This window comes from Raphanus sativus, chromosome 9, assembly GCF_000801105.2.
Source record: "Raphanus sativus cultivar WK10039 chromosome 9, ASM80110v3, whole genome shotgun sequence".
NCBI classification, from domain to species: Eukaryota; Viridiplantae; Streptophyta; class Magnoliopsida; order Brassicales; family Brassicaceae; genus Raphanus; species Raphanus sativus.
Window position 1 is genome coordinate 24715914 of NC_079519.1, and position 12478 is coordinate 24728391.

At 31.8% G+C, this 12478-nt stretch overlaps 1 protein-coding gene and 1 long non-coding RNA gene across 2 annotated transcripts; both read left to right on the top strand.

Annotated features, from left to right (window-relative positions):
- The first annotated feature begins 464 nt into the window (after positions 1 to 464).
- Positions 465 to 6155, top strand: LOC130499869 (uncharacterized). The gene is made up of 3 exons (XR_008938725.1): positions 465 to 575; positions 983 to 5178; positions 5615 to 6155. It is a non-coding gene; the product is annotated as an uncharacterized LOC130499869 (long non-coding RNA).
- A 547-nt stretch (positions 6156 to 6702) lies between these two features.
- Positions 6703 to 9220, top strand: LOC108826943 (cation/H(+) antiporter 15). The gene is made up of 2 exons (XM_018600288.2): positions 6703 to 6912; positions 7007 to 9220. Exons 1-2 carry the CDS (start codon positions 6703 to 6705, stop codon positions 9218 to 9220), a joined length of 2424 nt encoding a protein of 807 aa, XP_018455790.2.
- The last annotated feature ends 3258 nt before the right edge of the window (positions 9221 to 12478 follow it).

Consider the following 12478-nt stretch of genomic DNA (forward strand, 5'->3'; position numbering starts at 1 on the left):
AACAAAATCAACTTTAAGCCTTTTTCGAAAGAAAAGGTCAACTTAAAATCTTAAACAAAAGTAATAAAGTTATCTTTTTTCCCTCGAAACCTGTCACTACACCAAATATTTTATTTCCAAAAACATTTGAACATAATTGCAAAGAAGGGTGATTATATGTTTTATTCAATAATGAGAACACTAGACTTTGATACTTGATATTTTAATGTTTTTATATATGTGAACTTGTTAAAATAAAATTTTATTTTGACAATAAATCAAAGTAATATATTACGTAAGTTATTTTATTTGATCCATATCGTCCGCATTATAATGTATATTGTATTTGTGTTATAAATATTGTAGTGATGTCCATATGGAAAGTCCTAGATATACTTGTTCCCCACTCCAAGTTAAGCTTTGTCTCCAAGCTATTGTATCATATATAAGGAGGTCATTATTCATGGAATAAGATACACCAATTCCTCTCTTCTCTTGTCTTTTCTTTCTTTACTTTATAACACGTTATCAGCACGAATCTCTAATATTGAGTTAATGAAGCTTTAGTCGATGACATCGATTCTCCCTCATCCGAGGTAATAAATCGTCCGATCTTTGATGCGATCATGTCAACTTATAAGCTGATGCTCAATCTCATAATGATTACGTTCATATATGTTCGTATGAATGATTTTAATATTTTTACTGCACAGTGCTATTTAGTGATTTACTTTAAGTTTATAATTGCTTATATATGTTGTTGCATCACTCGTTTATTGTTGATCTCATTATTGGGTTAACATCTTTATATGCTTATGGCTTTTATAAGACCTATCTCACGACTGATTCAACTTCAGTTGAATATATATGCTTATTTTATATTAGCCATACGTTTGAAATTATATTTAATATGCATAGAATACATCACGTTAAGTTGAATCTGACTGATTGCATATAATACTATTTGTTTGTGACTCACCGTATGTGTAATATTATTTTATAGTTGAGGGCATGTTCTGTTTAAGAATTATTACATATTGGATTTAAAGGTCTTCGTATGAAGAAAAAAAAAAGGTATAAGGATTATATAGAAACGTGTATAAGGACTGTATTATTACATATTGGAATTATTACATATTAGAATTGTTTAAGTTTATAAGTGTGACTTTAATTGCTGAACGAATCTACTGATATGGTATTTTTCTTTTTGGTTTGGCAAATCACTAGTCTGAATTAGTTTGATAAGTCATTGGTTATGTCTATCTTGCTTTTACTAAGAATATAATTGTAGATGGATATATAGTTTATCATCGTGATGCTAGAACGCATATGCTTATTCAAACGTACTCGTTATTACGATTACTGCATACGAAATATTGATACATGTTTCATTCTCTTAATATGTTTTGATAAAACATGCTTTATGGGTTATTTTTTATTGCTTTAAATTATCAAACGAGTGGTTGTATTGTTCTATCAAGTTAGTGTTATGATTGATATTAAATATTAATGTTCACTAACATAACAGCCATGTTTCCATGAGCAATTTATTTTAATGATTCAGGATTATATATGTTTTTGTGAAAGACAAAATTTTAGACGCGATTCTAACCACTTGCGAAACATGAAGTGTTTCTAATATGTCAGGTCTACAATCTCCAATTCATGTCATCCTCGTTGAGATAAGTTCTATTGATCATGCTCAGTATACATTCATGTTATTAAATTTGATTAGATGTATTAATTTGCACATGACATCTGCTATATATATATATGTATATATATTTTTTTTTTTGTTTAGAAAATTGATTGAAAAGTAATCAATATAAAGATGATTAATAGTATGATAGTACGATTTAATAAATGTTATAATAGTAAACAAAAAAAAAGAAGGATGAATAGGATTTATCACTCATAGTAAAATGTTAATAGTAATATAATCTGATATATATACTGATATACATATGTTATATTTTATTATCATTGTATATATAAGAGTATTAAGTTTAAGGTTTGACCTTAAAAGATCCATACGTCTTGGAAAATAATCTAAAAAGGTATTATCACCTGAATGTGATTACCTAAAGCTCATTATGCATTTTACAAGACCTGAAGTCTGTAAATAAATCTCAACTATATTAGATGTTAAGTTTAAAAGTAAAATTTCTCGAAGAAACTTTTACACAAACAATGTGTCCAGTAGACATATGATTGAGAAAAGAAATTAAAAAAGTTTATATTATATTTTGTCTCTTTGAGACTGATAAAAATAATGAGCTATTGATATAATCACGTCTAATTGATTATGAACCATTCTCCTGAAGAGAAATATGACATTGAAAAAAAAAAATCCACAAAATAGTATTGGTCAAGAAAGTGATCATAGAAGTGGTTGTAGACGTGAATGTGGATATAAATAAGGTCAAGACCAATGAGTTTCTTTTTAGAACTCAAATTCTCACTTGAAGTTGATAAAATAAAGATGGTAATAAAGAATAGATAAAGATGAAAGAAAATTATTGTGAGTACAATACAAGTAGTATAAAGCTTGTAGAAAGTTCAAGAAGAGGATATATATGAATGCTCCTGAAGAGTACATAATATTATTGCACATAAGAATGCAATTTAAAATCCTTAATGTATTATATTCTTATAAGTCTCAAAAGTAAGAAGGATCTAAGAAAGAGTACATGGCCCATGTAAGGCATCTTGTTGATTCTAATATGAGATTCAATCGAGATTGATAAACCTGTAGTGATATCATCTCGAGGGGAAGAGTTAAAGAATCTCATATTTTATAATAAGTGAAACATCCAGAAGATTATGTTTACACTAAAAGTTAGATTGATGAATCTTTCTCAAAGTAAATCTATGAAATTTTGAGACAAGTTATGTTTAGATACTAAGCAGAGGAATTCACTTCCAAAAATATTTCTCAAGGCAGTAAAACCATTTTAGAAAAAGTATCTACATCCTCTTATATATTGTACTACACAAAGATTAGTGTAATGAAGATATATATAGAGTAAACCAGAAGTTTACAAAATACTTGGCATGAACCAGTTAGACCATTTTGGTTCAGTGATGATGCGAAATGATACATAAAGATTTATGTGAATATTCATTGAAGAACCAGAAGATTCTTGTGAATAATTTCACAAATGTTTCTTGCTCATAAGATAAAATGAAAATACGGTTTTCACCAGCCAAATGAAGTTATTGGCATGAATAAAGGAGATGTTGGTGGACTGATCATCCACTATGCATCTTTATTGGTGAATTCACGTCTAAGTCTTTGACGACTATAAAAAAAATTCACTGGGATAAGTGTTAAATATTTTGAGCAACATTAATTTGCATCAAGCCAAAAAGTAATCATTAATTCTCCCCATCATTGGTATTGGGTCAGAAACCAACCATTTTCATCTAAGAATGTTGGATGGCGATATACATTCCAGATGCTCCACCACAGAGCTTAAAATAAGATGAGTTTTCAAATGAGGTTGGTAATATATGTTGGATATGAATCTCCATTGATACTTAAGCATCTATAGTCATCCCCGAAGGATATAAACAAGGCTCGATATGAATGCTAAATACTGAATTAGTATTTCCAACATAAGGAGGAGAAAATAAAAAGCTGGAGAAGAAAACAAGTTGAATGGAATTATCATTGATCCTCAGACTAAAGAAAAAGTGAATCAGAAATCTAAAAGATAATTCTATAGCTTAGTAAATCAGTTGCCAGAAGCAACTAATGACCCTAATATAGTGTGACCAAGTCACATATACCAGCTATAAATGCTCTAAATAAGAATTGATGTTCCAGAAGAATAATATCAAACTGCCAGTTACGCCTGAAGCGTAGTAGACATATTGGTTCCAAAGATAAAAATCCTCGTAAACGAAAAGGAGCATACATTAATAATGGTCAAGAGGAATAAGAGTTTTTGAATGATCTCCAGAAGAGACATTAAACATGACTGAAAGAAATTCAGGTACCTGAGACAACAAAGAGATCTCAATAAATTATGTCATGTATGAAATAAAATGGAACCGATAAGAAAATCGACGTCGATAATATTTATGCATGCAAAGTAGCAGTTGATATGATGAATAAGAAAGAGGATCATGAAATAAAGTCTATTGAAAAGTGTACACACAAAAATGATTGGCCAAATCATAAAGAAGTAATAGACAAAAGATACAAACTCTTGTTAAAGAGAGATGTATTTGGACCAGTAGTCCATACACTAGAAGGTGTAAAATAAATGGGATAGAAATGTGGTTGCACCAAAGTAAGATCAATATGAAATTGATTGTGAAGAGACATAGTCTCATATGGTAGATGCAACTACTTTCAAGTTTCTTACTAGTCTGGCAATAAAGGAAGAACTTGAACTATACAACCCATTGGAAACTGATAATCCCTAAGAGATATAATCCTTGAAGGATTGATGATATCAAAATTATATTCCCAAGAACTCTAGCTATTCAATCGAAATATGTTTTATGGGATATGTGAAATATTAGAAGTTAATCAGTACATCCATTTGTATTTATCAAGAAATTATGAATCAATAGAATCATTGATTTGAATAAAATCCAAACTCTTGAAGAGTTATAACAAATTGTTTGTTTGGAAGAAAGATCTTGAAAAGACTACATTGTTATGTGTTCCAAACTAGACATCTAGAATAAGAGATGTTATCTTAAAAGATCTTTAAATATTTTAAGATGATCATATATATGACTGGTCCTGAAGTACCATACTTAAAACAAGCTATGTTTTACATATGATAAGACTGCAATGACTTGCAGCAGAGACCATAGCCGTGGACATGTGTATGACTGAGATCAGCACGCCCTAAGTGACATATAAGATGATCACAGAGATAGAAAAAGAGAACCATTAAGGCTCACGCCAAAGACCATACAATCAAAGGTCATATCCGGTTCCATTCAAGTCCAATCATCCATGAGAGATGAATAATATGCCAACCCAAAACATGATATGGTTTTGAGGTATCAACTATCATTATGCATAGTTATAGCAAATGGTAAAGATGGTCATGAGACGCCATCAAAGAAAAGTTGGACTGCGATGTTTAAGTAATAAGATTACACTGTGGGACTGAAATGTAAGCACGAGCTCTTATGATTGCATCAGTGGATAAAAGGGAATCATAATGGTCCAAGGTATTGGAATTAAAGCCATACAAGTCCCTTGCCATAAGTTATTTAAGCAAGTTATTATTCTCTTTCATAACTGAAAGATGTAATTTCATATGACAAGAAAGAAAGTCATAATAATAACTTTTATAGTTATGAATGAATAACTCGTATGTACGAGGTGAATGTCCAGGAGACTGTATGTAAGATGTTTGGTTTGAAGTCTAAATAGACCAAGAAATTATTAGCTATATCAAATGAGAATTTTGGACCAGAAGTCCATAGGTCTTGAATACTCTAATAGAAAGAGTTTATTATGATATTCTAATTTCAAAGGAAATTTATTTGATTGAAATGCATATCCTGAAGATATTGTTTTCAGGGGAAGAAATATTGAAATGTGTATGGTTGTACTCTTTTTCCTTATCATGGTTTTTATCCTATTTGGTTTTCCCATGAAAAGGTTTTAACGAGGCAACAAAGAACACACAAATGATACACACCAGAAAGGAGTATTTGAAACTCTAATGCTGATTTAAAGTCTTTGAAAGCAAGAGAATCGAAGAAAATGATCAAGTCATAGGAGGACTCAAGCACTGCAGAAGAACGGTGATATTCGTGTCCTACAAATTGGCTGATTTATTCATCAAGGCGGTACTCTCAGCTACTTTCGAGAAGTTAGTTCACCTGATCAGATTACATCATCTCAAAGATCTCGACGAATGTACACATGAGGGGAAGTCATTACGCGCTGCACTCTTTTTCCCTTAACCATGGTTTTTCCCATTGGGTTTTCCTGGTGAGGTTTTTAACGAGGCAGCATCTACGGCGTTTTAAAAGCACTTCGACATATTGGACATCAAGGGGAAGTGTTATAAATATTGTAGTGATGTCCATATGGAAAGTCCTAGATATACTTGTTCCCCACTCCAAGTTAAGCTTTGTCTCCAAGCTATTGTATCATATATAAGGAGGTCATTATTCATGGAATAAGATACACCAATTCCTCTCTTCTCTTGTCTTTTCTTTCTTTACTTTATAACAATTTGTATATATATAACCAATTAGAATGAATATTACTATGAATTCCTTTTTAAAAATCAAGTATTTTTTTGTAAAATTGAAACTGATTCTAGTTGCATAAATAACACACACACACACACATAAATACTTAATTTCTTTACAGGTTTACCATAACGTTTTTCATTTTATTTTCCAATTTTGGCACACATTTTCGATTTTGGCTATCTGAAAAGAAATAGAACACATATTGAAAAAATAAAATTATTAATAAAATAATTATTTAATTTAACAAATAAAAAAGTTAGCTAAACACCTGAAAAAATTGTGAATCTAATTAAAGAAAGAAGACCAAAAATAGATATGAAATGATGTTGTTTGACTCGTTGAGGAAAGAGGATGATACGGAATACCACCAACTTTGAATCAATTTATTGCATTCCAACATATGCCTATGTATTTCTTCCTGATAATTTAACAGAATAAACACTCAAAAAAAATTCATGGTTTGATAGGAGCTAGAGAAAAAAAATGGCAGAAGAAAACAGTACGGCGGCCACCTCCATAATATGTTACGCTCCAAGCATGATTACCACCAATGGAGTTTGGCAAGGAGACAACCCTCTCGATTTCTCCCTGCCTCTCTTTGTTCTTCAGCTTACATTGATCGTTCTCGTCACTCGTATTTTTGTCTTTGTACTCAAACCCTTTCGCCAACCTCGTGTCATCTCCGAAATCCTTGTGAGTAAGCTTACATATTTTTATTTGTTAGAATATCAAAACTAGTAGATGATTTAACTTTTTATTAAAAATATTTTGGTCTTTAATTGTACAGGGTGGAATCGTGCTGGGGCCATCGGTGCTTGGGCGTTACGAAAAATTTGCCAACACCGTGTTCCCTCAGAGAAGTGTGATGGTACTTGAAACAATGGCTAATGTTGGTTTACTTTACTTTTTGTTCCTGGTGGGTGTTGAGATGGACATTATGGTGGTACGCAAGACTGGGAGGCGAGCACTAACCATCGCTCTCGGTGGTATGGTCTTACCATTCCTCATTGGCGCTGCTTTCTCTTTCTCTATGCACAGATCTGATGACCATTTAGGGCAAGGCACATACATACTCTTCCTCGGTGTAGCTCTCTCTGTTACCGCGTTCCCGGTCCTTGCAAGGATTCTCGCTGAGCTCAAGCTCATCAATACCGAGATTGGTCGGATATCCATGTCTGCAGCCTTGGTGAACGACATGTTTGCTTGGATTCTCCTGGCCCTAGCCATCGCGTTGGCCGAGAGTGAGAAAACTTCATTTGCCTCACTTTGGGTCATGATTTCTAGTGCAGCTTTCATCGCCGTTTGCGTATTTGTTGTCAGACCAGGCATTTCTTGGATCATACGCAAAACCCCTGAAGGCGAGAACTTTAGTGAGTTGTACATCTGTCTCATCTTGACAGGAGTCATGATCTCTGGTTTCATTACCGATTCAATTGGAACACATTCAGTCTTTGGTGCTTTTGTGTTTGGTCTTGTGATCCCAAACGGACCACTTGGTCTTACCCTTATAGAGAAACTTGAAGATTTTGTCTCTGGACTTCTCCTACCTCTCTTCTTTGCAATAAGTGGTCTCAAGACTAATATAGCTTCCATCGAAGGTCCTGCCACATGGCTAACTCTGATGCTTGTTATCTTCCTAGCGTGTGCTGGAAAAGTCATCGGTACCGTTATTGTTGCATTTTTCCATGGAATGCCAGTTCGTGAAGGGATAACTATTGGCTTGCTATTAAACACCAAAGGTCTTGTTGAAATGATTGTCCTTAATGTTGGCAAAGACCAAAAGGTTTTAGATGATGAGACTTTTGCTACAATGGTGCTTATAGCCTTGGTTATGACTGGAGTCATAACTCCTATTGTAACCGTTCTTTACAAACCAGTAAGGCGTTCGGTTTCGTACAAGAGACGGACAATCCAACAGACAAAGCCAGACAGTGAGCTTCGAGTACTGGTATGTGTCCATACACCACGTAACGTTCCAACTATAATAAACCTTCTCGAAGCTTCGCATGCTACAAAGAGATCTCCCATATGCATATACGTTCTCCATCTTGTTGAGCTCACAGGTAGAGCATCCGCAATGCTGATCGTCCACAGCACTCGAAAATCCGGAAGACCGGCGCTTAACAGAACACAAGCTCAATCAGATCACATAATTAACGCCTTTGAGAACTATGAACAGCATGCTGCCTTTGTTGCTGTTCAACCCTTGACAGCTATTTCACCTTACTCGACCATGCACGAGGACGTGTGTAGCTTAGCAGAGGACAAACGTGTCTCCTTTATAATCATACCGTTTCACAAACAGCAAACGGTGGATGGAGGGATGGAAGCAACCAATCCAGCCTACCGTTTGGTTAACCAAAACCTACTTGAAAACTCGCCTTGCTCCGTTGGGATTCTTGTGGACAGAGGGCTCAATGGTGCCACGAGGTTGACCTCAAACACTATCTCTCTCCAAGTTGCTGTTCTGTTTTTCGGTGGTCCGGACGATAGAGAAGCCTTAGCTTATGCTTGGAGAATGGCTGAACATCCTGGCATTACTTTATCTGTGTTGCGTTTTATTCCTGATGAAGATGTAACAACAGATGCTGTTTCCGTGAAGAAGCAGCGACAGCTTGATGATGAGTACATCAATGCTTTCAGAGCAGCAAATGCGGAGCATGAGTCAATTCTTTACGTCGACAAAGTGGTTAGCAATGGTGAGGAGACGGTTGCTGCGGTGAGATCAATGGATAGTTCTCATGATCTGTTTATAGTTGGAAGAGGAGAAGGAATGTTGTCTCCTCTCACCGCCGGTTTAACTGATTGGAGTGAGTGTCCTGAGCTTGGTGCCATTGGAGATTTGCTTGCCTCTTCAGATTTTGCAGCCACTGTCTCGGTCCTTGTGATTCAGCAGTATGTTGGGTTGTCGGGACAAGAAGATGACATGGATTTGCCTGATAGTCCGATGCACTCACATGAACATCCAAGGCCCGCATATGGTTTAGAGAATCCACGATAGCTGAGTTTGAGAATTTGTCTACTCTTGTTTATTGTCATCTCTTTTCAATCTTACAAATGTATTTTAGCAAATCCATATTGGCTGACACCCTTGATATGGGTATTAGTTTTATTTATTTTAGATATTTGTAACTTATTTATAAATTATTATTATAAATTATCTAATTTAATAATTTTTGATGTAATAGTTTTTCTTTGCATTTTTTATTCATGTGGATGAAAAAATTCTCTATTAATAGCCAAAACATCATTAGTGAACTTACATTTTTTTTTGTTGAAATGTTAAATTTATATATCAACAAAAGAAAAAAATGTTTACAATACGGAAACTTTTAAACTGCAAAATGCATTACATGAGCTTAGTTTCTTCCCATCCATCTCTGCATTAGAAGACTTGCAAACTCAGCATTCCTCATTCGTATGGAGGATAACCTATTACGAATAGTCCTGTCTAGAGACTTCACGAGCTTGGCCGGCGAGTTCCACGAGTTGTTATGCTTGCGCCCATTGCGTTCTTTCCAGAGCAAGTAGATTGATCCTTGAAAAGCCAACCGAAGCAGGCAGGAGTCAACCTTATTACGTCTAGGAGATAGCAGGGTGGTCATGGTGATGTTCCAATCAGGGCTTGGCCGTGGAAGGAGACATCCGGTCAGGTCGGTCCAGACAGTGAATGAGTATGGGCAAGCGAAGAAAAGGTGGTCTCGGGTCTCATCAGGTTCCCCACAGAGCCTGCAACCTTGAACCTCCCCCCATGCGCTGGTCCGATCGCCTGTAAAAGCCGGTTGTGAACTTACATTTGAAATCAATCAATTCTTATAATTGTGGATTGCAAAACAATATCAATGGACAGTGGCACTCAAAGCAATGTAAACATTTACAACTCATAAACATCAACAAAATAATAATGACCAATCAACATCATATATTATTAACAATTTAAATCTTAGAAATTATGATATAAAAACAAAAAATAATAAATTACATGTATTACTCATAGACTATATGATGAAAATTATATATATATATATATTATTTGAAAAATCAGTTTCACGTTCACGTTAGTTTTTAAAATGATTAATTAGAAATGTATCCTTACTAAATTAAAATAGTATATCTAATTGCTATTGTTAAAACTAATTTTCCTTTTTATTTATTAATTTATATTAATTAGAAGTTTCCCACTTTTTCAAATAACATATATATATTTAAAATGAAAAATTTATAAATTAAAAAAAATAAATAAAAAATTCAAAAAATTACATATATATTTGGACAACAAATTATATATAATGTGAATTAAAAAGAAGAAAGTTAGCAAAAAATCTTGAAATTAAGAAAAATAATATTTCCTCTAGAACATAATCTTAAATATCATAAATTATATTTTCAAAGTAATAAAACTATGTTCCTTATAACAATCTATTTTCTTAGATAATTACAGAAAATAATTTAAATAACATAAACCGATAAATATTTAGTTGAATAATAATAATTAGTATATTTAGGTATGTTTTATTCATTTTCTTCTATAATATTTAGTCGACTTAGAACATTTTATAATTATAAAAAGCTAAAAATAATTATAAAATAGTTTACTTATATAACATGATTTGCCAAAAAATTCACAAAAAAGAATTGTTATTTATTTCTAAAATGTTAAATAATATTCTTCTTACAACTGATTTTACAATAATCAAATTTTGATCAAATAATTACAAATATCTATTTAAATAGCATAATTCTAGATACATATAATGAATAAAAATAATATATTTGCTACTATTAGAAAATATATTTTTACTTTATATTTAATTTGATTTGATTTTTATTGGTACAATACAATATATCCATAATAAAAGTACATAAGTAAATCTAAATTATTATTTTTAATATTATTTACAATAATTTTCGTTTTATCTTTTATAAATCTAAGATATAAACTTATTTAAGGTTTGCTAGATATTTTAATTATTGTAAGTATTGATATACACTTATTTTCAAAATTTAATCGGTTATTTTATTTTATAAATTTTTTTACTGGTCATCACTTTATTTTTCTCTAATATTTTGAAAAACTCAACATGTATCAAACTATTATAAATATTTAAAAGTATACTTACACATCTAAGATTAAAAACTAAACTATTGAGATAAATAAAATAAATCTAATTTGAAAATGATATCAAGTTTATGGTAAAATTATAATTATTCCTAAAATTAATCTTATTTAATTTGTTTAGAATAAAAATATTATTATTAAATTCAAAGAAGTTAATGATATTTGGTATATATACCTAGGGGTGGACATTTTACCCTATATCTGAACCCGACCGAAAAAATGCAAATCGAAATATCAAAATATTCAGACGGGTATTGATTTAAGAGAGATCGGATATCCGAACCCGAATGGGTAATATCCGAACCTGAATGGATATTCGAAGATAACCAAACATATGTATACTTACTCTTATATTTATAGTTTACATCTCTCATTTTGTTTAAAATATTTATATTGATGTTACACATATTTAAAATGAAAAATGATTTGACACTCACTTAAAATGCGTATCAAGTTTTTTGTTTCATGTATTAACAAAAGTTATATCCAAAATTTAAACACAATGACACTCACTTAAAATGCGTGTCAAGTTTTTTATTTCATGTATTAACAAAAGTCATATCCAAAATTCAAACACAATAACCAAATTAATGTTTATTTATTTTCAAAATGTTATCTTCAAATCTATTAATCATTCAATCTATTAAAAATAAAATAAAAGTCAGCTAAATGAAGTCAATATTTTTAAATACAATAAACTTAAAAAATGAAAAAAAAATCTTTCAAAATCTAAATTTCCGAGCCCGACCCGAAATAATCGAACCCAAACTAAAAATACTCGAACCCTACTCGAAGTAAAGAAATATCCGAACGGGTTCTATACCTTTATACTGAAATACCCGAAAATCCAAAATATCTGATCCTAACCCGAACGCTCACCCATATATATACCCAACTGATAACCAAACAGACTAGATATTACATATCCAAAATTATATTTCTAATTAAAACAACATAACATTTTTAATATAACTATAAATAAAATTATAAAATGAATTAAATTTTAAAGTAAACTATTAATAAATTATTATAATTTATTTACTATATATATTAAGACGTAGTATATGTTTAATATTACTAAACTAAATAAATTATAAATTTAACTGGGATATTATAGATATAGTTTACTAATTATTCAGA